This window comes from Castor canadensis, chromosome 13 (genome assembly GCF_047511655.1).
Source record: "Castor canadensis chromosome 13, mCasCan1.hap1v2, whole genome shotgun sequence".
Lineage (NCBI taxonomy): Eukaryota > Metazoa > Chordata > Mammalia > Rodentia > Castoridae > Castor > Castor canadensis.
In genome coordinates, this window is record NC_133398.1 from 52,905,731 (window position 1) to 52,933,214 (window position 27,484).

A 27,484-nucleotide genomic window follows, 5' to 3' on the forward strand; every position below is an offset into this window, starting at 1 on the left:
AGCATAGTAACCTTGTTCTCAGCTGACGGACCTCAACATTTTTTATTTTTTTGTGATAAAACAGCATTTTTTCCTCTTCTTACACCTTACATCTTAAAGTAGTTTACTTTTTGAATTTAATTTAATCTTTTGGTGGTGGTAGTGGGATTTGAACTCAGGTCCTTATGCTTGCTAGGCAAGCAGTCTGTCCCTTGAGCCATTGCTCCGTCCCTTTTCAGTTTAGTTATTTTTGCAGTAGGGTCTTGTGTTTTTGCTCTGGCTGGCCTGCCATCCTCCAACTAAGTGCTCTCCACCACATTTAGTTTATTGCTAGAAATGGGGTCTCACTAACTTTGCCTGATTCGGATTCAAACTGTGATCCTCCCAATCTTCGTCTCCTGGGTAGCTGGGGTTACAGGCGTGAGCCACCATGTCCCGCCTTCTTCCTTTTATTTTTTTATAGGGGTACTATGGTTTGAACTCAGGGCTTTGCGCTTGCTAGGCAGGCACTCTACTGCTTGAACCATGTCTCCAGCCCTTTTTCTCTGTTTATTTTGGAGATAGGGTCTTGCTGCCCAAGCAGATCTGGACTGCAGTTCACCTATATCATGCTTTTTTCTCATCACTGGGATAACAGGCACGCGCCCCACACCAGCTTTTTTTTTGTGTGTTGAGATAGGGCTGTAGTTGTGCAAACATTTTTGGCCAGTGTTGGTGTGGAACCACAGTCTTTTGGATTTCAGCTGAGGAGCTTGGGATGACAGGTGTGTGCCACTGCATCCAGCTATTGGTTGAGATGGTGCTTTGTGAACTGTGTGCTGGGGCTTCTCTGGAACCTTGGTCCTTCTGATCTCAGCCTCCCAAGTAGCTGGAATTTACAAGCATGAGCCGCTGGTGTCTGCCTCCCCCGACCTGCTCTTGTTTTTTTTTTTTTTATAAAGACAAGTTCTTGCTGCATAGACCCAGCTGCTGTTGAACTTATTATCCTCTTGCCTCAGCCTTGCTGGGTTAACAGACATGTGCCTCCACACTTGGTTGATAATCTCCTTTTGAGTAGACCAGGTTTTAAATATTTTTTCCACCCAGGTGTATAAGCAAGAATTTTTTGCTATTGCCAAGACCAGGTGGTAGTTTCTATAATCCCCCTTTCAGGGTTAGAGCAGCATTTGCAATGTCCTGACCTTTAGTCTGTTTTGGATCTGACTGAGTGGTTTGAGGTGATGCTTCTCGTTAACTACGTAGGTGTTAAATTGCAGTGTCTGGTCTCTGGAGCCCGCCTGTCCTGTCAGGCCCCTATTTCTCAGCTTGAGCTTACTGTGCTGATTAAGCTTTCTCTCTTTGTTCTGGTTTATAATGTTACTGTTTGTTCTTTTGAGTATTCCTTTCCTTTTTCCTTACATTTTATTTAGCACTTCTACTGTGTTTATGGTAGGAGTTAGTGTTTATTTCCTGTTGGTTTCATCTTATGACTTCAGTTTTATTTTTATATTTCAAATGCCTTGCTTTATCTGTCCTCTTCTGTTTTCCCATATTAAAGTGCTGCAGTTGAGTTCTCTCTTTTCTGGGGGAGGAGGGGCACTGGGGTTTCAACTCAGAGCCTTCTGCTTGCCAGGTATGTGCTCTGCCACTTGAGTCACATCCCATTCCCAGTTCTCACTCTCTTTTGTTTTTTTTTTGGTACCAGGGCTTGAACTCAGGCCTACACCTTGAACCACTCTACCATCCCCTTTTTTTTGTGAAGGGATTTTTTTGAGCTAGGTTCTTGCGAACTATTTGCATGGGCTGGTATCAAGCTGCAATCCTCCTGATCTCTGCCTCCTGAGTAGCTAGGATTATAGGTGTGTGCTACCATCAGCCAGCACCAGTTCTCATTTTTTAAAAATTGTGTTCTAACCACCTTTTCTGCCTCCAATGTCAATTCATTCCATATTCCAAATGTTTATCAGTGATCAATTTACAATGTAAATGCGATTCTTTTCTTTTTCTAGTACAAAATACATTAATGGCCCTCTATCATTTTTTTTTTTTTTGTGGTACTGAGGTTTGAACTCAGGGCCTACACTTTGAGCCACTTTACCAGCCCTTTTTCTTGATAGGTTTTTTTAAAGATAGGGTCTCCAGCTGGCTTCAAACCTCAATTCTATTGCTGTCTGCCTCCTGAGTAGCTAGGATTACAGGTGTGAGCCAACACTACCCAACCCTCTTTGACTTTCAGTTTTTTTTTTTTTGTTTTTTTTTTTTTGTGCTGGGGTTTGAATTCAGGGCCTACACCTTGAGTCACTCCACCAGCCCTTTTTTTGTGATTGGTTTTCTCAAGATCCAGTCTGGTGAACTATTTGCCTGGGGGGCTTTGAATTGTGATCCTCCTGAGTTGCTAGGATTACTAGGTGTGAGCCACCAGTACCTGGTAACTTTTTTTTTTTTAATCTAGATCCTACATATGAAAGAAAACATGAGATACTTGTCTTTCTGAGTCTGGCTTATGTTGTTTTACATCATGATCTCCAGTTCCATCTATTTTCCTGCAAAAGGCAAAATCTCATTGTTCTTTATGGCTGAATAATACTCCACATTATCCATTCATGTGTTCATAGATATCTGTAGGTTGATTCTATATCTTGGTTATAGTGAAAAGCCTCATGATAAACACAGTTGTGCAGGTATCTTTGTTGTATGCTGATTTAACATTCCTTCAGGTGTATGCCCAGGAAGGTATAGCAAGATCATATGACTGTTCTAGTCTTAGTTTTTTGACAAACCTACATGCTGATTTTTATTGCAAGTGCACTAATTTGCATTCCCACCAACACTGTATTCCTTGCGTCCTCAACAGCATTTGTAGTTGTTGCTTTCTTGATGATAGCCTTTCTGACAGATGAGATGGAATCTCAGTACAGTTTTAATTTGCTCTCTCTGATGGCTAACAATGTTGAACATTTTTTCATTTAGCCTATTATACTTCTTCTGAGAACTCTGTTCATTTGCCCATTTATTGATGGGACTGTTTGTTATGTGGTGTTTAATTTCTTGTTCTTTATGTATTTTGGACATTAATCCCCTGTCAGATGAATAACTGACAATGATTTTTTTCATGTTCTGTTTTTTTATTCTGGCAGTTGTTTCCTTTGCTATGCAGAAGACTTTTAATTTAGTGCTAGGCATCTGTCAATTCTTGTTGCTATTACTTTCTGAGTGATTGAAGTCCTATTCAGAAAGCTATTGGCTATTCCTAGATCTTGAAGTGTTTTTCCATATGTTTTCTGTAGTGGTTTCAAAGTTTCAAGTCTGAATTTAAGGTCTTTGACCCATTTTGAATTGATTTTTGTGCAGGGTGAGAGAAGAATGTGGTTTCTGTCTTCTACAGTGAAGACATTATTTGTTTTCCCAACATTTTTTGTTAAGAAAGACTGCCTTTTCTCCAACATATATTTTTGTCACCTTTACTGGGAATCAGGTGGCTGTCCTGCATGGATTTTATTTCTGAGTCTTCTAGTTTTTTGGTCTTTGTTTCTGTTTTTGTGGGAGTACTGTGCTGTTTTTGATCCTATGGTTTTATAGTATAATTTGAAATCAGGTGTTGTGATACCTCTAGTATTGCTGTTTTTGTTCAGAATTGCTTTGGCTGTTTAGGGTCTTTTGTGCTCCCATATGGATTTTAGGATTTTTTTTTTATGAAGAATGACTTTGGAGTTTTGATGGGAATTGAATTGGATCTGTGTATCACTTTCAGTAATTAAACTGTTTTCACTATTCTGCTGATTCATGATCATGGAAGATGTCTAGTGTCTTCTTCAGTTTGTTAAAATTTTCATTGTAGAGGTCTTTTACCTCCTTGGTTAGGTTTATTCTAGATTTTTTTTTGTTTTTTGAGGTATTGTGGATGAGATTGTTTTCTTAATTTATTTTTTTTCTCAGAATGTTTGTTACTGGTATAGAAAAACTACTGCTTTTTTATGTTGGTTTTGTATGCTGCTACTTCGCTGATAGTGTTCAGTAGACCTAAGAGATTTCTGGTGGAGTCTTCAGAGTCTTTTAAATATAATATCATATGATCAGCAAATAGGGATAATTTGACTTTTCCTTTCCTATTTTTATCCCTTTTACTTCTTTCTCTTCCCTTATTACTCTGGCTAAGAATTCAAGCACTGTACAGAATAAGAATGATGATAGTGGACATGTTGTCTCATTGATAATTTTAGAGAAAATTCTTTCAGTTTTTCCCCATTCAGTGTAGTGTTGGCTAGGGGTTTGCCGTATGTAGTTTTTATTATATTGATAATAAAGGCTGAAAGTGATCTTTCTCTTCCTGGTTTCTTCATGGCTTTTATCATGAAGAGATACTGAATTTTGTCAGATTTTTTTTGCTTATTGAGATGATCATGTGATTTTTGTCCTTGGTTCTGTTATATGGATTGATTTGCATATATTGAGCCATACTTGGATCCCTGGAATGAAACTAACTTATTCATGGTGTATGAACTTTTTAATGTGTTGTTGAATTCAGTTTGCAAGTAGTTTATTAGGGAATTTTATGTCTGTGTTCATCAGTGAAATTGGTCTTTCCTTTTAGTTTTGGTACCAGGATAATACTGGTTTTATGGAATGAGTTTGGTAGTATTTCTTCCCTTGGAATTTTATGGAATAGTTTGAGGAGTATGGATGTTAGTTCATCTTTAATAGTCTGGTAGAATTCAGCAGTGAATCTGTCTGATCCCAGGCTTTTATTTCTTGGAGATTCTTATTACTGCTTCAAGCACCAGTCTTTTTACTAAAGCCTACTGTAGATATTCTCTTATTTCTTTCTTGACTATCATTTAACCTTAACAATTGGATAATTATCTTTTATCAGTAGTATTTATATTGTTTTTCTGTTTCCTTCTATTTGGAAGTTTCAGATAAGTATAGTTCAGTGGTAGAGTACTTCCCTGGCATGAGCAAAGCCCTAGGTTTGAATCCTAGCATTGGAAAAAAAGTATTACATGTTTTTTTTTTTTTTGCAGTACTGGGGGCCTCACACTTACTAGGCAGACACTCTACCACTTGAGCCACTCTACCAGCCCTTTTTTGTGTTGAGTATTTTCAAGATAGGGTCTTGTGAACTATTTGCCCTAGCTGACCTCAAACCTTGATCCTCCTGAGTAACTAGGATTACAGGCATGAGCTACCCTTGCCTGGCACTGTTATAGAATTTGAAGAGATCCTTGCATATTAGAATGTATGAGCATAGTTAAAGAATAATTAATTTTTCTACTTCCTTAGATACATCTAAGCAACATAACCTAGAAAATGGCTGCAGAAGAGACATGGATACCTTGGGAGCTGTGTGTGATCTAGCTAACAGGTAAAATAAATTTGATTTTCTTATTGATTTTCTATATTGATTTTTGTCTCATCTTAAGCCAGTTTCCAAACTTCTATACATAACTTTCCCTTCTTTTCGGTTTTTTAAGGTGGTACTAGGGTTAAACTTAGGGCCTGAAGCTTTCTGGGCAGTGTGCTCTTCTTACCACTTGAGCCACACCCCCTCCCAGCCCAGCTCTTATAATGTCTTCTTAACTAGACAGTATTTTTCTGTTGCATACCCACATTTTAGGAAAAGATTGAACACTTATGATGCATAGGCATGTTTTTCACTGTTTTTTTTTTTTTTTATTTTAAAATTGGAGTTCATGGAAATTTTTTAAGTTAAGTTTGGGATTTTTTGCCCTTTTTTAATGTGTGTCAACCAACCTTTTTTTTCTCCTGGTGGTACTAGGGGTTGAATTCAGGGCCTCCTGCTAGCTAGGCAGGTGTGCTACTTCCAGCCCTTGTGTCAACTTTTTTGAAACTGCTTTGTAACTCTTGACTAAGTCCAAGAGTTTGGGGGACCTTTGAAACTATTTTTGACCTTTTTATTTCTATATTTCTCCTTTATTTACTGAACTTCAAAGATAATACAGTAGAATCTTGAATATATGCTACCTGATCATCCTTGATGTTAGAAAAATTCCAATCTCATGTCTTTCTTTTTAAAAATAATTTATACTTATTATCTGTTATGGATGTATTATAACAGTAGTAAATAAAAATGAAAAAAATGACTAAAATTTCTAACAAATTGTCAGATTTTCTTTCAAGTTTTTTTTTTTTTTTTTTTTTGGTGGTACTGGGGTTTGAACTCAGGGCTTTATCCTTGCTAGGCAGGCACGCTACACTTGAGACACTCTGCTAGCCCATTTGCTTTTATTGTTGAGCCAGTGTCATTGTGTTGCTCAGGCTGGCCTTGAATTCACCTACCTCTACCTCAGCCCTACTGAGTACATGGGATTACAAGAGTGTTCCTCCTTATCCAGCTTTTAAGTTTGTTTCTAGAAATTGTACGTACTCATGTGTAAATTTAGTTCTAATTAAAGCATGGATTCTATTTTATGTTCTAAAATAAAAAATTCTCTGCATAATAACTTATTGTAAGTAGTCTTGTGTATGTTCATGTATGTTTAGTCTGTATATTAACTAATTTCCACATAAGGCTTTGTAGCATTACATTTATTTTTAGACTTTAACTCTGTCACAGTGCTAGCATTTCATGGGCCTCAAACTTGACATGGTAAGTGTGTAGAGATTAAGGGCTAAGTCAAGGCTGCTTTAAGGTTGTTTTTGATTGTGATGTTCTCTTTTATAAGGCTCCACAAGAATGGTATTTAAATAGAAACATTTGTTGTCACCTATAGAATCCCATCCTAAAGTGACGTTTACTTATTAATTTACTCAGTCTGTCAAGCAGTTACATACTGTAACTGCTATCCCCTGGGAATAGCCTTTGGGAGACATATAACCTTTGTCTCCCATCTAGTGGTGGCACCTTAACGATATTATTGGCCCATAGATTTGCTAGCTCTGTTTCAGAGGGCTTTTTTTTCCCATAATTTTAATGTAAAGGTTTTGGAAAAAACATTGTATTTTGCTTTTGATACCCATTAATTCTTAATTGAAGCTTGAGCACTTGTAGTGATTTTTCAGTTAGTTTGGAAGATAGGTAAAGATTCCAAAAATGCATGTTTGAAAAAATCTTACTTTTTATATTACCTATGTAGAAAAGCTTTTTTTGTTTTTTGTTTTTTTTTTTGTGGTACTGGGGTTTAAACTCAGGGCCTTGAGCCACTCCACCAGCCTTTTACTTCAAGGGTTTTTTCAAGATAGGGGCTCATGAACTATTTGCCCAGGCTCCCTTTGAACTGCGATCCTCCTGATCTCTGCCTCCTAAGTAGCTAGGATTGCAAGCGTGAGCCACCAGCACTCGGCCTAGAAAAACTTCTTTACCTTTGAATTTAAAAGACCTTTCCAGATCCAGATAAGATAATTACTTTAGGGCCAGGTGTGGCAGCTCATATCTATAATCTCAGCTACTCAGGAGACCCTGTCTCAATAAACAAGCTAGGCATGATGCATGCTTGTAATCCTAGCCAGGCAAGACGCAGGGTGATTGTGGTCCCGGCCAGCTGGGAAAAAGCAAGAGTGTATCTGAATAATAACATAAAGCAAAAAGGGTTGGGGGTATGGCTAAAATCCTGAGTTCAAACTCAGTGCTTCCAAATTTCAAAAAAGTTAAGGTTACCATTTCTATCTAGGTGCTGGTGGCTCATACCTGTAGTCCTAGCTACTCAGGAGTCAGAGATCAGGAGGATCAAGGTTCAAAGTCAACCCAGGCAAATAGTTCACAAGACTCTTGTCTTGTAAAAACCCTTCACAAAAAGTTGCTGGTGGAATGGCTTAAGGTGTAGGCTCTGAGTTCAACACACACACACACACACACACACACACACACACAAAAGTTATTTCTTTTAAGCTTTTTAAAATTTAATCCCTAATTTTATAATTAACATGAAAAGATACATGAGATTTAAATGTTTATGCAAAGGGACAAGGGAATCTAAAAGGTGAAGGAATGTAATACACAGAGCTCTGAGTAACCTCGTGACTTCACTGTTTACGTGCCATGTTTGCTATAGAACAAAATTCAGCATATGAGAACTTGATTTTGGCATGAAATATCAAAGGAATTTTGTTTTTACTGACAGTACTAGGGTTTTGAACTCAGGTTCTCATGCTTGCTAGGCAGCTGCTCTACCGCTTCATCAGCCCTTTTTTATGTTGGGTATTTTCGAGATAGGGTCTTGAGAATTATTTTCTTGGCTTCAAACCATGATCCTCCTGATCTCTGCCTCCTGAGTAGCTAGGACTATAGGCGTGAGCCACTGGTACCTGCCTGTTTTTTTGTGACTAGGTCTTGCTATGTAATCCAGGTTGGTTTCAAATTGAGATCCTACTGCCTCAGCCTCTGGAATGCTGGGTTTACAAGTGTGCACTGCCATGCCTGGCTGAAAGAATTTTAAAATGTCTGCTACAGTGCAATTCTGTGACTTGGATCCTGAGGACAATTCTAGTTAATTGAATTTATTTTTAAGCTGTATTCAAGTTTTTCAGTGTTCATTAAACCATTTAACCCTTTTAGGAAATATTATTGACTTAAAAATATATATATAGCAAGTAAGTAAAATGTTTATAATTGGGAGGCTGATACACAAATTGGGCTGAAATACTGCTCTAATTGTCACCATACCTCCCTAGAATAAAAGCTGCCTTTTGATGACCGGGACGAATTGAGTGAAATCGTAACGGACAGATACGGGGCAGACAGTTTCTTTAGACTATTCAGATACATCAAATGAATGAAATTTTTTCTTGCGTATAACTTGGGTTTGCTGTCTTTTTTTTCTTTTAGCTCTGACTCTTTCCGATTGCAGCCAGCTTCATCATCAGATAGAAAAAGTGTCTCACTACTTGAAAAGGTATATTCTAAAGCAATTTTCAATTCTGGTGATAATAAATTATGATAAAATATTTATTTTGTTGATATTATAGCTTAGTTAAGTTTAAGTTTTATTTTCACATTTCCCACTACTTGTACATTTTGTTCTATTTCTTTTTTTTTTTTTGGATGGAGGCACTAAAGTTTGAACTTGGCCACTAAGTGCTCGTACTGAATGAGCCACTCCCATTCCTTAGCCCTTTTTTGTGATTTTTTTTTTCTTTCCTTTTTCTTTTTTTTTTTTTTAATGTGATGGATTTTTTTTTTAGATGGGGTCTCACAAACTATTTGTCTAAGACTGGTCTCAAACTGTGATCCTCCTGAGTTGATAGGATTACAGGTGCAAGTTGCCAGCACTCAGCTTCTGTTTCTGTTTATACAATCTCTCTTGCTAAGTGGGAATATTATAATTTGGTGGGGGGCAATACGGGGGTGTTGAACTCAGGGCCTTATGCTTGCTAGGCAGATGCTCTACCACTTGAACCATTCCACCAGCCCAAAATAAGTTCAGGTTTTTTGTTTTTGTTTTTGTTTTTTGGCGGTACTGGGATTTAAACTCAGTACCTCACACTTGCTAGGTAGGTGCTCTACCACTTGCGCTACTCCACTAGCCCTAGAATTCTTTTTCTCTGCCATTGAACATGCAATTTCACAATAATATTAGCAACTTTTTGCTGTGTGTGGTGTAACATGCATGTAATCTCAGTGCTCAGGAGGCTGAGGTACAAGGATTTTGTTTGTCTCAACAAGCAAACAACCACACTTTTTACCTATGAACCTCTAAAGAAGAGATTTTTCAGCATCAGTCATGATTATTAAAGTTTTAACATCATATATCTTTTCTTCAGGAATCAAAGATGAGAACTCCCAAAGTGAAAAATGAAATGATTTCTGAGAAAAGACCTGAGTTTGAAGTGGGCGTCTCTTTATCAGATATTGCAAAGAACAGTGCATTTGAACAGTCTGTGCCAGCCAAAAAGAGTGATCCATTCCAGACAGAACAAGATCATTTGGTAGAAGAGGTTAGAAAAAGATTCTTACTACATATACTTAAATATCTGGCATTTCCTAAATGTTATTTGGATCTGAAGTGAAATATAGTTAATTATTGAGTAACTGGGGTAATTTGAGGTAAAGGTAGTCCCAGATAATAAAAATCACTGTTAAGGTAATATTGTTCTTTCTAAAAAGTAGAAATAAATGTCATATAAGCTTATTTAGTTAACATTATATCCATGATTTAGAATCTACTTCCTATTCTACAAACATTATCCAAAAGTATAAAAATAATGATATTTTGGGGATTAATCATTGCATAAAGTTTTAGGTAAATGTACCCAATGACTATAGTTATTTAAATACTTTGTCAGTGTTTTGTATTTCTTAGCTTCCTTTTATTTTGAATATAACAAACAGTGCAGTATTATCACCACATGAAAGTTTTGTTGTTTTTGCTTTATAAATAAAAAATGATTAAATGCATTGCTGCTCGTGAACTTGATTTTCTTAACTAGCCCTGTCTCTTAATGCTGTTCTGGTTTTCACTAGTAAGTGACCACAAAATGCTACTATTTCTCAGTACTACAGAACTCAGTTTATACAGACTAAATACTCAAGCTATTCACCGATGTTATTTTTATTATGTTTTCCACAGTATCCCTTATCATTTGAATTTGGTTAAGCAGTCAGAAAACATCATTTACTTTTTGTCCCCAAGTGACTTAAAGAATATTTTGGGTTAGAGCATATTAATTAGGTTTCCTTCTTTATTCCAATCTTGATCAAACTGAATGAGCATCTTCCAAATAGAAGAGAACTGGATGCAGTCATTTTTCTTGTTTTGGTCTCTAAATACTTCTGACGTTTTTTTGTTTCTTTTTATTGACTATACTAAAGAAAAGATAGTCATTCATGGACTGAAAAGCACAGAGAGACAGAGATGGCTCATTGTTAGTATTTTTATTTAGGAGAAGAAACCTGTGGAGGGGGTCTCCAGCAAGAGAGCTGGGGCTCACTGCTGCTTACAGATGAGGGGTTTTATAGGAAAAGAAGGACCTGGTAAAAGGTGGGGGAAATTTTTCCTATTGTGGTTTGTCCATTGTCTGTTGCTAGGGTAGTCAAGGAACTGGGTTTGTGTTCTGGTACAGGTGCTGGGAAATAGAACATTTCAGGCACAGACCAATTGCAAAAATAGGATGCTGCTGGGGGTAGTCAAGGAGTTAGTCTTATATTCTGGCATCTGTGTTTCCCTTGGGAGCCCATTTCTACCAGAGCCAAACAACTCTAGGGTCAAGCAGAGTTTAAGATGGTATAAGTGATGTCAAATTGAGACCTAATAATAAGTCTTCTTTTCTTTTCTATTTGTGGAAGACAAGGCACATTTTTTGAGCAATAGAATTTAGATTAGCAGTAGAACATGATGTGCTAGAAGTGGAGAGTCCTAGAATCTCATAAAGAAAGGTAGTGAACTTAATTTTCTCAATAGTGTTTTTAACAAGGGATATTTAGCGTTTTAGTTCCAAGAAGCCTTTTGTTTTTACTTGAACCAATTTTATTATGGTTTCAGGAAGATTCCTTTTTAGCATTCTCCAGGCAGAGATTTTAATTTGCATATTTTTTGTTTTCCAGTTTGTTGACATTTAGTTAAATAGAGCTATTTTCATATTGTGTATTTTCTTTTTTTTTCATTAATTTATACCTGATAATGAGGTCTCTGGCAAAGAAGTATATTGTCAGAATGTGTTCTTTTTGCTAATAGAGGTGTAACTGCAGATGGACTATAAAAAGAATCTGCCTGCTTTAAAATAGTCATTTTAGTGGATACAGAGTTGTCAAACCCAAAGATGTGGCAGACAGCAGCTTAGGTCACTGAAGTCAAAGTGCCCCTGAATTTTCCTAACTTAACTATAAAAATTCTTTCCTTTATAATAGGTTATCCATTTAAAATAACAAAAAGTTTTGTATTCTATCTTATTGTACATTATTGTATCTAGATAGTCATCAGGAATATCTGGGAATTTCATTGTTGGTTATTTTTGTGCTATCTCTATGGTAGGAGCTACTGTGAAATGTTCATTGTTCTTACCAGAGTTATTGTTGCATTCTGCCAATGGGCTTGGTAACTTTTTATTTTTTCTTTTCTGTTTCAGGTTGCCAGGGTAGTTTTATCTGAGTCACCACAAGTCTCTGGAGGAAAAGAAGTAAAATTAGAAGAACTAATTGACTCTCTAGTTTCTAACCCCTTCTTAACAAGGAGTCAAATTCCCCGAACTCCAGAAACCTTGAGTAAGTTAACAATGCTTCCTTCTTCTAGTTCCCCTTTCTTAGGCATTACCACTATTGGCCATGTTAGGAGAGATCTGTTGGAAACTTATTTTAAAACTCTTCTGTGTCTTTCAGTTTAGTTGGCGGTGCCTCTTTATTTGTTATGATGTAAGGGGGCTATACAGAAGCATTCAGTATGGGCACTCTCACATAGCAGTCGCTTATCAGTATTATTTTGTGGCTGTAAGCATAATTATGTAGTATAATCAGCCCTGATACCACAATTTTATTTTTATTGTGTTATTTGGCTTTTCTTGTGGAAAGTATCTTACTTGATCACTTAACAATTTTTTTTTTCTTGGCCTTCATATCTGCCTTGGATCACATTTAGAGAGCATGAAGGCTGTGTTCTTCTAGTCAGAAGCCAGAAGCATCAGCTGAAACTGCAGATCTTTATCCCTTCCCAAATAATCAGAATGCCACATATTTTTTTTTCCTGTGACCAATAATTTGTGTAGGCAAAGTTCTGATACAGGTTTCCTCATGTAATCAACACGGAGCATCCTGGCTGGCTGATTAAATACAATTTCTCTCTTGCTGCTGATTTAATTTAGGTTAAGCTGAGACAGCTTAGATCAGTGGTCAACAACCTGTGAGCTAAATTTGGTCCTGCCCTGTGCTTTTTATCAATAAAATTGTATTGAACACAGCCTTGTTCATTCTTCAACACATTTCTTAGAGCTACTTCCATGCTATGATGGCTGAGTTCAGCAGTTGTGATAGTTTAGATGGGTACTATACAGGAAAAGTTTGCCAAGCTTTGGCCTAGATGGACAAGAAAATGTCCTTTTAATATATGTTAATTGACATATGTTACATAAAAGTACATGCACATTTCAGGAACAGCTTTTGTTATATGGACGTAGAGTTTCTGATGTTGGGGTTTGTTATATTGAGAAGCCATTCAGTATATTTAATATATATCAACTGAGTCAGTAGGTTTATTTTCAGCACCAGAAGTAAAACATTTAACTTGCATGCTCTGTGTTTGGAAATATTTGTAAATTATTATTTTTTTCTCCCTTTAATTAGTAACTGAAATTAGGAGCTCATGGAGAAAAGCAATTGAAGTTGAAGATAATAGAAGTACAGAACCAGATCAAGAGGATGCTGAACATAGAGAAGTATTATCAAAATCTTCACCTGTATTGTGTAATCAAAGGGAATTTAGCATGGCCAGTTTTTTCTCAGATTTTGGCAAGTCTCATTTGCCTGAAGAGAAAGTTGTTTTAGATTGCCTCAAGGGTGTACCTCAGAAACATGTGGTGACCAGTCCTATAGGTGAAACCCCAAAAGAAAATCAGTCAGATTTGTTAAATAAGAAAATAATTAGTAAGCAAGATTTAGAATATACACCTTTACCAACCAAGCTTTCAGAAACTAGCCAAATAGAAACATTCTCCCCTGCTGTAGGCAGTAGAACAGATGTGACGGGTAGAAATGAAGAGGAGTATATTAAACTATTAGATCACTCACATACTTCTTATAATGAACCTTTTATGCATAAAACTATGTTATGGGACTCTTTTCAGATACCAAGTAAAATTAGTTCTAAGAATCTTAAGGATATGGATTTGAGCATTTTGCATGAAACTCTTCCAGAAATTGGTCACCTAAGTCTTAATAGCTCTAGGAGTTCTGAGATCAATTTTAAACTGGAACCAAATAGTTCTATGTACAGCAGCATTTTTCCAGATGATGTGGAAAAAGTGCAGACTACCCCAGAACCAGACTTCAACTTACAGGTTATTCGCAGTCATTATGAGGCCCTAAAGAAATCTCTTTCCAAAATAAGGGAAGAATCTTACCTCTCTAATCCTGAAACACTTGAAAGACACAAACTAGAACTGATTCATACATCCAAAAACATGCAAGAAGATGATATGCTTAGCTTTTTGGACGCTGAGGATTTACTCATTGACTGTACAAAGCCATCTTTACACATGTCCCTCGATGAAAGAAAACCGTCTCTATCACCAGTAACTTTGTCTAGTGGAGCAAAGATTGAGGACCAAGGTACCATGTAATCTTGGACAACTTTTATCTAATTTAAGAGGTAAGATTTAATTAGACTTGTACATATTTACTTGTTTTCTAATTTTTTTTTTTTGAGTCAGGGTCTTGCTATGTAGCCCAGGCTAGCCTGAGCTCTCAGTGCTCCTGCCTCATTCTCTCTATGTTTCATAAGACTACTTCACAATTTGAGGCAGAGATAAGAGGATCATAGTTTGAAGCCAGCCCAGGCAGAGTTAGCATCAGTGTTTCATGTTTGAAAAACAAAGCCAAAACAAGATTGGGGGCACAGCTCAAGTGGTGGAGCACTTGCCTAGCATGCCCCAGTATCATGGGGCTGGGGGTGGGGTCGGGAGTAGGATGGGTGGGAGTGGTGGGGGGGATGGGACAATAACAACATAGATACTGCTGCATGATCTTTTGGTTTTGGTCGTTTTTTTTGTTTGTTTGCTTGTTTGGTGGAGGTGGTGGTACAAAATATGTTCCTTATTTCTTCATGTAGGATGAGAGGAGTGAACTTCACCTTAGGGGTATTTTCAGAATCTCTATGGATATTTATATAGTTTACAATTGGCTTAGGCCAGGGATGGGAAAAAAAAGTCCTAAAACTGAATTGCTTTTGTAATATAAACTACTGAAAGTAAATCTCAATGAAATCTTCTTGTCTAATGGAAAATGATTTAAAAACTTTGAGAAACACAGGGCCAAGGGTAGTGGTGCACATCTGTAACCCCAGCTACTTGGCTGGGCCTGGGTATAAAAAGAGAGGCTATATCTGAAAAATAACTAAAATAAAGTAAAAAAAAAAAAAAAACCCACAAAACTTTTAAATACACTTTTGTGGTAGTATAATATCTGGGATTTGCTGTGAAATAAATTTGGTGTGGTGGAAGGGGGAAGTAGAAAGAAAGCAAAGTTGGTCACTGTATTAGTTTCTTCCTAGGGCTGACATAACAAAGTACCACCAATAGTGTGATTTGAAATTTATCATCTGTAGAGACATTAGGTTTTAGAGACTCGAAGTTCAAGATTGAGGTATTGGCTGGGCCATGTTCCTTCTGAAACCAGTATTGGAGGATCCTTCCTTGCCTGCTCTAGCCTTTGGTATCCCCAATCTTCTTTGGCTTCTAGGAGCATAATTGTCTTTACCTCTGTCTTCACGTGGCTTTCCTCCCTGTGTATCTGCCTCTTTTTTGTAAGTCATAGTAGTTACCACCCTACTCATCCTAGCTAATTGTATCTTTATGACTATCTTTCCAAATAAAGTCACATCCTGAGATACTGGGGTTAGATTTTCAACATACCTTTTGGGGGACACAATTCAACTCATAATGGCATTAATAATTACTGAAACCAAGTGGTTAGACATATTGGATTAATTGTAATTCTCTTTGCTTTCATGTTTGAACATTTTTATCATAAAGTGTTTTAAAATTACTCATGTTAGGACAGGTTTGAATCTGGTGAGATATTGATTACAACACTTTGATTTGCCCATGATAATTAAATACTGGTATTTTGAAAAGTATTCTAGGAGGAATGTATTGATCTCTGGATAAAAGGTACTTCGGTGAGAAAAATAGTAATTTTATCATAGTTTTGAGTATTTGCATAAATGTGGATCTTTTTAAAATTAACAAACTTGCTAGTAGGAATCTTTCCTATTATTTATTTTTCTTTGTAATGTTTTTCTTTTTTAAAATCAATTTTGCAGAAGAAAATCTTGAATAAGAGCCTTGATGCAAAGGAATCTCTGACTTGACAAATGAAGCAGGTACCCAGCTAACTTACAACGATGCACTTAACTTGAAGCTGTGTCACAGAATAGAAGCCGACATATAAGTTAAATACATGTTGGAACTGAAATGCTTGTTTTCCAAGGTCTAAAAAAATCCTAATGTGCTTTAGCTTCTTGTAATGTTTTTAGGTAAGGGAAATATGTTTGGAGTTTTTCTTTGTAGAGCTATCAGGTTGAAATGTGAAGTATTTGGGAAGCAGATGTTAAGTTATAGAAAGTTTGATTTCTTGAATAATCTTGTAAGCAATAAATGACAAAAGTGGTAGTTTATTATAATTTCAGTAAATGAACATAAGAATGAGTAGTTCAAATGTACTTCCACTAAGTGGTTAATAGCAGCTGAAGCTGGACGCCGGTGGCTCATACCTATAACCCTAGCTGTTCAGGAGGCAGAGATCAGGAGATCCTGGTTTGAAGCCAGCCCATAGGCAAATAGTTCCTTGAGACCCTGTCTTGAAAAAACCCTTCACACAAAAGGGTTGGAGGAGTGGCTCAAGGTACAGGCCATGAGTTCAAACCTCAGTACCACAAAAAAAAAAAAAAAAAAAAAGCCACTGTTTCTCTTCATCTTTCATTTTAGAATTAAACCACTTTTATTGGATCTTTATGGGACATTCTGGTACTAATCAAAGGAAGTAGTACCTTGGAATGTGTTGTAAAGACAGATTTTTAAGTTTTGGAAAGCTCTATTCAGGCCTAATGATTATTCAAGTATATTGATCCTGAGAAGTGATGGTTGATGGAAAAAAATGCATGTGATGATAAGTGAAAACTAGGACAGAAGGAATTTAGATGATGGAAGAAAGTGACTAGACATTTAATGAGCACTGTCAAACTAAATCCATTTAGTGGGTTGTAAACATTTATATTTAGTCTAATTTAGACTGAGAATTTAATTCTAGTTTATATTTTAACAAAAATATAAATTAAAAGATTCATTAGTCTGTTTTATTGTTGGTTTTTTTGGGGTGGACATGGGTGCTGTTTTGGGGAAAGCAGCTAGTTTTTTTTTTGGGGGGGGGGAATTGGGGTTTGAACTCAGGGCTTCACACTTGGAAAGCAGGCATTCTACCACTTGAGCCATGCTCCCAGTCTGGGAAAGCAACTAGTTTTGATTGTGTTTCTGTACTGTTCAAAAACCATTAAAGTTCTCCAGTGCCTACACAATATTCCAAAATAACTTGAGAAAACTGAACTTTGAGTTATGTAAGTAATAACATTCATATGGTCTCCTGCTTCACTTGTTTCGGGTCCCTGGCCCAGAAATGCTCTTGTCCATTACCTCTGTGAATCAGGAGGACTAGAACAGGCACAAGAACGATCGCCTTCAGTATCCTCTGTATAGCCCCAGTTCCTAACAGTCAAAATCTTGTCCACTAGCCCCTAAGAAACTGACGAGGGGTAGAAAAAGTTGGAGGGGTGAGTTCTGGAAGTAGTAAATGGACTTAATGTTTATCTCTCTTATTTCGGGCTGCCTTTTTCTAAGTTGTTTGTCCTGTTCCCAGTTTGAAGAACAGTCTTTTTGTGAGCAAAGACAGAAGAAAGGACATTTAAAGTACTTTCTTTGCAGTGGAAAGCAAAGGAAGGGAAAAGCTTCTAAGGTGTTATGTTCCTTTATTAGTTAATACAACAAATTAAAGACTAGTTCTGCGTGGAAACCATTCTCTGTTCTGCTTTATAGATGTTAGGGAGAAGGTAGGGTTATCATATTGGCATCTGCAAAGTGCCAGGGCCATTGTTAGATAATGCATATTACATTAATTACAGCCGTAAGATAGCAGTTATACCCACAGTACAGATTTTGATACTGAAGTCAGGGAATCTACATGAGTTAAGTGTGACTCAAGGACATGAGTTTATCTGAGAATGCATCTTTTAAAAGTGCAAGTCTAAGGGCTGGGGATGTAGCTTAGCGGTGGGGTGCTTATCTAGTATGCACAAGACCTGGCTTTGTTCCCAGCCACTGCAAGAAAAAAAAAACAGGTCTAAAATAGTGATCAGAAATCTGTATTTTTTAATATAATTCTTTGTAATTCACAAGCTCAGTAAAAAAGTCTGAGTACTGTTGGTAAGGATAGAGATTCACATTTAAGAAGCAGGTACACTATTGCCTGTATGTTGCTTTAGAGATAGTTAACTGACAGGGAAGCTGAGGTTAACCAATAAAGTGTGGGATGTCCACAATTACTGAGAATCCAAAGATCAAATGTCTTTCTGTGAATTTATAAAAGTCATACTGAAATCTGGGAATGGTGGGGCACACTTGTAATCCCAGCTACTTGGGAGGTGGAGGCAGGATCTTTATCTAGGTCAGCACGGGCAAAGTTGGTGAGACCCCATCAAAAACAAAATACAGGTGGGCGAGGCTTGCACCTGTAATCCTAGCTACTCGGGAGGCTAGGAACAGGCCTCCTGCAATCAGGAGGATCGCAGTTTGAAGCCAGCCCGGCAAATAATTCAAGAGACCCTATCTCAAAAACCCTATCACAAAATAATTGGGCTGGTGGAGTGGCTCAAGGTGAAGGCCCTGAGTTCATGCCTCAATACCACACACACAAAAGCAAACAAAAAGAAAACTACAAACCAGGGGACTGGGGCATGGCCCAAGTGGTAGAGTGCTTGCCCTAGAGGGCTGGAAGCGCCGGTTCAATCCCTTGGGGAGATCATATCGAGATTTATATGTGTAGGCTGAAAGTTCCTGACTTTCTTGTCCTTCCTGTGTCAGTCCCATGAACAAAATCTCAAATTTATTATTTCTCCAAAACCACTGTGATTGTAACCTGTTTCCTTCAGCTTCTTCCCTGTCCATTATTTCTTGCACAGTTGCCTTTTGATCATAAAGAACTCCCTTGCATAAATGCCAATCACAAATGGTTTAATCCTAGAATAGAGTTCAAATTTCAAGGCATGTGAAGTCTCCTACATGGATTTCATCCGTTTTCCTTTCCATCATGATCTCCTGTCATTTCAGTGAGCCATGGGCCTTTAAAAAGCTTGATCCACAATTCTGGCAGTACTGGGGTTTAAACTCAGGGCCTTGTGCTTGCCAGGCAGGGGCTCTGCCACTTGAGCCACATCCCCAGCTCTTGATTCACAATTTTAACCTGAAATTCTGATCTTCCCTTTCTGGCTTATCACAGTTATAGCTCTCTTAAGACTCAGAGCAAGTCTCATTTCTACCATGAAGTCTTTGTCCTTTCCATATCCCTGTGCCTATCCATTTTTTGAAATCTATGGTTTATCTTAACTTTTTTACTCATTTGGTATTTCATTAATTGCTTTTATTATTTTTTCATGGTCGTATGTAATCTCTCATTATGCCAGGATATACATTCATACCTTCCTGCCTATATAGGTGTGAGGTATATATATATGATCCACACATACCCCAGGGCCATGTGTCATTGTTGGCAAATATTTAAGTATTGGAATTTTGTTTGCCTCCTACATGTTGGGAGTAAAAGTCGAGGTAATGAGGGCTTACGGCTGTAGATGTATTTTTTGGTCATTCATATCAGGTTACATAGAATATACCTTGTTTTGTTCACTCTAAGACATAAAGGTGTATAAACTGACTTCTACATCAAACTGAAACTGTACATGATTGTGGTGCTGGGGTTCAAACCTGGGGTGTCATGAGTGCTGAACAAGCACTCTGCCACTGAGCTACACTCTCAGCCCCTACTTACTTATTTGCAGGGCCTTGTGCGTGCTGTGCAAGCACTGTAACTGAGCTACATCCCCAGATCTACCCCTCATTATTTTAAGTGCTTAAAGAGGAGAGTCCTGTTGCTGAGCATGAAAAAAAATACTATCAAGTAGAATAAAGAAAATTCAAGAAAAACATTTGGGGAGGGAATTAAATGGAAAACAAAAATACATTGAGTTTGCTGGACACTGGTGATTCATGCCTGTAATCCTACACTTGGGAGGCTGAGATGGGGAGGATAGTGGTTTGAGGCCAGCTTAAGAACCTAGCTCAAAAAAAAAAAAATCACAAAAAAGGGCTGGGGAAGTGGCTCTAGGTGTATGCCCTGCGGTCAAACCCCACGATTGCCCAAAAAACAGGAAATTTTGAAACCTTTCTTTACCATATGTTTCTTAGCCATAAACTATGAAGTCAGTTTTAGCTAAAGACAGGAATTCTTGACAGCTATATGAAAAACCCTGTTTTCCCTACTTTGAGTGTGCTAAAATTGAAGAAAATGTTTAAGGATATTTTGTTTAATGTAAAGAAAGTATTTGCTAAAATAAAATTCTCCTTTGCATTAAGTTCAGATACCATAGTTGCTCTAAAGAACTTTTTTTTCCTTATGCACTGTGAACTGGTGGCAAGTTCATACTCTAAATTTAAAATATTTGTAAATGTTGGGCTGAGGCCTGACTCAAGTGGTGAAGTAGTGCCTGCCTAGCAAGTCTGATGCCCTGTGAGTCTGGTGTGGGACTATTTGTAAGTATTTTCTACATACTATTGTCTAGAATAAATATTCAATATTATACCATCTGTCTCTGGAATTTCCTATATCAAAAAGAACTGTGTCATGCAAACTATGAAATGATCACATACAAAGGTATATAACTTGATCAACAAAATAAATTTGAGGTTTAGTGATTCAAGTAAGAGTATTTTGTCACTGCCATTTTAAATAATAGAATTTCATGGAGTTTAACTTGTTTTTTAAAAATGATTTTTAAAAGTATACCTGTGCCACTAATTTATTGTCAGTGGCCTTAATTAGATGATTTTTATATCTTACACATTATTTTTGAGACAGGGTCTTGCTATGTAACACAGGCTAGCCCCAAAATCTTCCTCCTGCTTCATTCTCTAAAGTGCTGGAATTAAGGCATGTGCCACCACATCCGGCTTATACCTTACATGTTAATAATTTCTCGCTCTTCGTGGGTAGGGACTGTCACACTTGTTTCTAAGAGAGGGTTTAATAAATGTTCAAATAATTTTATAAAGCCTGAAATTATAAAGCCCTACCATTTTTATGTACTCTCTGTACAAAGATATTGCCTCATCTGTAAAACGAAAGGCTTGCAGTTGTTCAGAGGTCTCTTAGCTCTAAAATACTTAGACTTCATCTAAAATAATCTATAAGATAGCTATTACTGCAACTGGGATGGGACAGTTTAGATTTTCTGATTTCAGTATACCACATTGGCAAGGCAGATTAGGAACCTCAGTAATTCCCTGAAAAAGTAGGTAATCTAAGAATCTGTTCAATATTGTCCAATTTCCAAATAAATACAAATAGGGTAATGATCTTGCCCAATTTGACTGAAATATTCCTTGAGGTCTCTTAGCTTCCTGGACTTTGGCTTCCTTAGTATGCAAATTTGGATTATATGAAGATATGATCAACCTAAAAAGCTAGGGTTTCTATGATTAACTTTTCTGTCAGTGGAGGAAGTAATGGGGTGTAATGGTTAGGGGAGGGGAGTCTAGTCAGATTGCCTTGACTTAGTTCTGACTTAATAGATCTTACCAGTATTCTCATCTATTAAAACAGAAAAGTAACATATCTCGTAGGTTGTGAGGATAAAATAAGACAAAAGCATGTTAAGTACTTAATACCCATCATATAAAAAGGCTCAGCTATTTGGCCAGACTTCACATGGGGAGGAATGGCTCATTGGGTGGTGGTGATGGTTAACAAAGTACTAAGAAGTGCTAGGAGCCATTTTGAATACTTTGTGTTGTCTTACGTTAATCTTTTTTAAGTCTATGAAGTATTGGTATTCTTACATTTCACAAACGAGTGAAATTTACTGTTGCCCAAGTTTATGGAGCTAGTGGTAAAAGAACCAGAATGCTAACTCAACTCAGGGGTCTAGCTGAGTCCGTACTCAGCCACTCTGCAGCAGTTGTTACCAATCACCAGTAAAATGGGGGATTTGCCAGTTAAGCAATGCTTGTGGGTAGTCAGGATCTTTAGAATTACTTATTAAACACCTTCAAATTATTTTAAATAAGACCATATTTTAAATTGCTAACAGTAAATGTTTATTTGTGATTGAAGCAAGAATTTATAAATGCATTTTAATACCTTGCTGATAAAATAGTAACATTCCATCTTAGCAATCTGATAATACAGGAAGATATTGGTAAAGCTTTAATGTGCATATCTATTATAACCAGGTTATCAGAACACACACAAACCACCTACTTTAGTGTTACACCATACCAACTTTTCAGAAAGGCCATCTTGAAGTTCTACTGGATAGCTGAGTAAATAGTGTCCAATGTTTATAGACTAGGGAATAGGGAAAAAAGATGGAAGTAGTAAGCACACACTTCAAAGCCCACTTTTAAGCACATGACATTGTGAATATTTAAAAAAAAAAAAGGATGCAAAACACAAAAGGTAATTCAGCATTTTCATAAGAGCATTTGGCAACATTCAACGCATGAGAAGACTGTGCTTGGGGCCATCCACTCTCTCCAGCTTCTCAAAGTGTTTCCTGGCATTGCGAATGTTGATCAGGGTAGCTGCAGAGGGGATGGACGGATCCGACATAACAACCATCACATACGTGTTAGAAGTGAAGATGTCGATGAAAGCAGCGAAGTTAGAATTCCTAACTTCCATGCTCTGGAAAGAAGCAGCCAATTTACTGCAGCTCAGCTTGAACTGCTTGATGATGTTGCTGATCTTCTCAAATCGGTGGACGTCACGCTGCTCTTTGCACTGGTAATGGGAAATCACCAGGAAGGTAGCTCTCTCGAACAGCAGAACTTCATCAGCCTCAATAATCTGGGCAAAATTCCTTAGGTTCATCTCCAGCTGCTGGACATTGGGGATCAGCTGATAGACGATACTGGACCAGGCCTTGTAGAGCGTTTCGTCCCAGATGGACGTTCGAAAACAAGCGCACTCCAGTGGGCGGGACAAACGCCGCAGGTCCTCCTCCCGCTCTTTAAAAATCAGGTCACGCTGATCCTCCTGAACCAGATCCATTTTGTGCACCAGGCAGAAGATTTTGGCATCAGGTGAGTTCTGGAGGATGGCCTCCAGACAGGACTGGTAATAATGCATGTCCTTTTCCAGTTCGCGGCTCTCTACGTCAAACACGTAAATCAGAACCTCGACATTACGGAAGATGTTGTCGCGTTGGCTGGTGAAGTAATTCTCCATGAAGGTATCCTGGCCGCCACAGTCCCACAGGTTCAGCACCAGGTTCCCCAGGAATCGGACGTGGGAATGTTCCACGTCAATGGTGGCACCCAGGCGCCGGGTGTCGCGAGCAATGTAATTTGCAAAGATGATCGACCTCATGCTGGTCTTCCCCGACCCGCTCTTTCCCATCAACAGCACCTTTTTCTTCATGGCTGTGTTTGGCATCACCCGCCGGGACCGCCGCGGACTGGGCCTGAGGGCGCGGCCTAGCTGCAGCACCGAGGGAGAGTCGGGGAGGGGGCTCCGCAGGCTGGGCTACGGTTCGCACCGCGGTGCAGCTGTGCAGCGGGGAGGCCAAGAGCGCGAACTCAGGGCTGGGGAGGCCGCGGTGGGGCTACCTCTTCCTCAGAGGTGAGCGCCTAGGGCAAGACGCTGCAGCCGCCGGGGAGAAGCGCTCGCCTTCTAAAGAGGGGAGCCGCTGCGTCTCTGCCACCACCCACTTCCCGCGGCAATCTCGCGAGAACTCCTCGCTTCTGTGCCATCCACTTCCGGCGACGATCTCGCGAGAACTCCGTGCTCAATCGTCGCTGCTGGTGCTTTTCCGAAAAGCTGCTCCTTTAAATGAACCGTAACTGGGGCGACAAGAGAGAGAAAGTGGTAGATAAAGCCAAGGACTCTGGTGTTTTGTTTTGTTCTATTTAAGCTGGGTTAATGGTTGCAGGGGCTACGTGTGTGTTTGGTCGGGAGAATGTTGCCCTCTCGTGGCCAAAAATTTCCGCACCACAACCAACTGATTTTAAGAGCGATATGGGCTTTTGGCTTGGGTAGCGGACAAGTGAGGTTCCTGACTTTGCAGCCCACTTCGGGAAGCCAAAAGAAAACAGTAAGAAAGAGACTTGAGAAGTTAACGATTGCCCGGGCTACACAGGAACACATCCCCTCTGGGAGACAGACACCCCGTCCTAGTTAGGGCTTTCTCCCTTCCAGACAAGTTCCTTTTCATATCTGATAAATTCTCAGACCTGAGAATTTATAACCAGAATCCCAAAGCTCGAGGAAATTGTAATATGGAGCATCAAGCATTAGCTTCATCCTCCCAATAACCCTGTGAACAAATAACTAATGTCATTTGAGGAAATCAAAGCTTCAAGAGGTTAAGTAACTTGACCAAGTTACAGATGTACTGAATGATGAGATGAAGTTTGGATTCATAAGTTTGCAGAGTTTATTTGCCTAACAATGGGTCACACCGCCTCCTCCAAAACAATGATTCTGCTCTTGGTCTTCAAGTAGTTAAACAATTACTGTCATTCAATATTACTCATTCAGAATGAATAAGTTGATCATCTGGACACTGAAGTCTCCTAAATCAGAATATATCTGCCATAAAGGCCTTTCGGACTGGATAATATGCATACATATTGTATATGCACAAATGCACGTACCTCATTCTATTCATTGAGAAAATATTTGAGGGCCTACTATGTGTAGGGCACTGAGTTAACATGTAGCAAAAGAAGTTCGAAAATAGTTCTTTTATGTAAATAAAACCTGCAGTGATGTGCTATAAGGCAAAATACTATGAGGGAAATCTTTCAATATTCAAACTCAGTTTCATTTCCTTGTTGACATTTCAGGAGCCTTGGGATCTATTCAACAGATGCTCTGAACTCCTTTGGCCATCATTCTGGGGTTAACCTCCCCCCCTCTTTTTTTTTTGGTGGTACTGGGGCTTAAACACAGGGCCTCACGTTTACTAGACAGGCAGTCTATTACTTAAGCCACTCCATCAGCCACTCCATTCTTTAGAGTTGGATGCATATTTCCTTGATCCCATGTCTTTCTTATTTTTGGCTTATTCATTTGGTGGATCACATTTTCATATATATGTGTGTATACATACACACATATATGTATGTATAAATATAAATAACTGTTTTTGTTGTTTTGAGACAGGGTCTCACTATGTTGACCAGGCTGGCCTCAAAGTTGTGATCTTCCTGCCCAGTGCTGGATTACAAGAATGTACCACTGTGCCTGACAAACTCAGCTGATTTTTTTCTCTCTTTTTTGGGGGTAGGCAATGCAGGGGTGTTTAGACAAGTGCTCTACCACTGGGCTGCATTTCCAGCCCTTTTCAGTAGTTTTCCTATAAAAAGTATGAGGGCAGTACAAATTTCAAAACATTGCATATCTGAAAATGTCTTCATTTTTACCCCCATGCTTGATGGGTTGAACCTAATGTTCCCTCAAGAGTCTTAGAGACATTGCTCCATTGTTTTTGCATCTGATATATGCTTTATGTATTTGACCTATTTTTTTCCTCTGGAATAAATAAGAGTGGAATGGCTCGGTCATATGGTACATGCATGTTTAACTTTTTAGGAAGTGACCAAAGTGTTTTCTAAAATGACATTTTATACTCTTACAATCTGTGAAGACACTTTTTTTTGTGTGTGTGTCTTTGGCAACCATGTTGGATTATAGTCATTCTAATGGATGTGAAGTGGAATCTTAGCTATGTTTAAAATTTGCATATCCCTATGGGCTGGTGAAGTGGCTCAAGTGGTAGAGTGCCTGCCTAGCAAGTGTGAAGCTCTGAGTTCAAATCCCAGTACCATCCCCCAAAAAGTTACATATCCCTAATGATTATTGATGTTGTTCATTGTGTTAGTGGTCTTGAAGGCCACCCTTAGATTTTATAATTTGCTAAGAGGGCTCATAGGATTCATAGTTATTGTTTATTATAGTGAAAGGAACCATCACAAAGTCAGCAAAAGGAAAAGGTACACAGGGAAGGTCTGGAGGTAACTAGATGTTCACTTCCAAGTGTTTTCTCCAGTGGGATCAGACAAGATGAGCTTAATTCCTCCCAACACATGAAATGTGAAATGTCTGCTAGGAATCTCAAGAGATTTAGTTCCCAGAATTTTTATTGGGGGCCAGTTTTATAGTCACAATCTGCCTGTCATGTGCCAAAATGCCGGATTCCTAGAAGGAAACAGGTGTTCATCACAAACCACAATACTTGTACAAACACTTAAGGCACAGTGAGCTAGTCCTGCAAGAAATGGTGGGAACTCTTGCCCAAATTCAGTTTCTCAGCTGAGGGAGGACTTTTCTTTTTTCCTTTTCTTTTTCTCTCCTCCCACCCTCCCTCCTCCTCACAGGGTCTCCATATGTAGTCTAGGCTGACCTTGAACCTAAGATCCTCCTGCCTCAGCCTCCTCAGTGCTGGGATTATAGATATACACCACTATGCCTGGCTGCAAAGCAGGACTTTCTAAGGATAGCAGTTTCTGTCTTGCTGTGTTAACTCTTCTATTCTTTTTTTTTTTTTTTGTGTGTGTGTGTTTATGTTAATTGTACAAAGGAGTTCCACTATGATATTTCCATATATACATATTTTGTTCCTTGATCAGACTAACCCCCTGTATTGCTCTCTCTTTTTTTTATTGTTTTATTATTCATATGTGCATACAAGACTTGGGTCCTTTCTATTCTTTTTTTGACCTTTTTATTTTTCTTGGGGTTTATAATTATATATATATATAATTATTATATATAATGCTTTTTAATTTTTCTTGGGGTTTATAATTACCTCAGTTTTGTTTTCTTAATTCTGAAAAACTACAATTACTAACTCATTCCTGGGTCTTTGAAAAATGAAAAATCTGTAGTAAATATTACACTATTATTTTGTGTGTGTGTGTGTGTGTGTGTGTGTGTGGCAGTATTGGGGTTTGAATGCAGTGCCTTATGCTTGTCAGCAGGTGCTCTATCACTTGAGCCATACCCCTAGTCCTATTCTTTTTTGAGATATCATATCTGAACTCTCCGTCTTTAGGCATTTCCTGTTGACTTCATGCTGTTGTACTCTGCTACCCTTTTCCTTTAATACAGTTATATTACTGTTTTAGAAACTTTACAACTAACCCATAAGAAATAAAATGTCCTTTGTCACAACAGACTGTATCTCTCAACTTTCCACTTTATAAGGATACAACAACCATTCCATTTACTTTCCCCTCCCTCCTTCAGCATTACTACTTGTCAATTATGTTCTTACATCATGGCTGATAAAATTTATATTCTACTTTGTAACTATAATTAAGTATTCCCTTAAAAGATGGAAACCATACACAGTGCTTGCATTATTATGGTTATTTAAATGTTATTCACTAAAAAGCCAAGCTTTGGACAAAGATTAGATTCATTTTTTTTAACTGCACTGCTAAATATGGTTGTCTTTATTTTCCTTTTTCTTGTCCAGCCCTATCTAAACATAAAATAAGGGCTGGTGGAATGGCTCAAGTGGGAGAATGCCTGCCTAGCAAGTGTGAGGCCCTGAGGCCCTGCGTTCATACCCCAGTCCTGCAAAAAAAAAAAAAAAAA

The 27,484-nt window shown here is 38.2% G+C and overlaps 2 protein-coding genes and 1 non-coding gene across 3 annotated transcripts in view; 2 read left to right on the plus strand and 1 right to left on the minus strand.

Moving 5' to 3' along the window:
* The window catches only part of Haus6 (HAUS augmin like complex subunit 6), a 41,702-nt gene extending 24,796 nt beyond the window's left edge, over positions 1 to 16,906 (plus strand). The window contains 7 exon segments of the mRNA XM_074051739.1: positions 5,239 to 5,320; positions 8,741 to 8,807; positions 9,676 to 9,849; positions 11,977 to 12,112; positions 13,184 to 14,138; positions 14,140 to 14,188; positions 15,858 to 16,906. Of these exon segments, the coding sequence (XP_073907840.1) occupies positions 5,239 to 5,320; positions 8,741 to 8,807; positions 9,676 to 9,849; positions 11,977 to 12,112; positions 13,184 to 14,138; positions 14,140 to 14,188; positions 15,858 to 15,926 (1,532 nt within the window). The 3' untranslated portion in view covers positions 15,927 to 16,906.
* LOC141415971 (small Cajal body-specific RNA 8) lies at positions 8,526 to 8,658 on the plus strand. The gene has a single exon (XR_012440912.1).
* Positions 16,907 to 21,951: 5,045 nt separating the features above from the next.
* Positions 21,952 to 23,597, minus strand: Rraga (Ras related GTP binding A). The gene has a single exon (XM_020178801.2). The coding sequence runs from the start codon at positions 23,312 to 23,314 to the stop codon at positions 22,373 to 22,375; it is 942 nt and encodes a 313-aa protein (XP_020034390.1). The 5' UTR covers positions 23,315 to 23,597; the 3' UTR covers positions 21,952 to 22,372.
* Between the last annotated feature and the right edge of the window lie 3,887 nt (positions 23,598 to 27,484).

What these genes read in the sequence shown, in the direction of transcription:
- Rraga (XM_020178801.2), bottom strand. Translation starts at nt 23,314, where the DNA reads ATGCCAAACACAGCCATGAAGAAAAAGGTGCTGTTGATGGGAAAGAGC.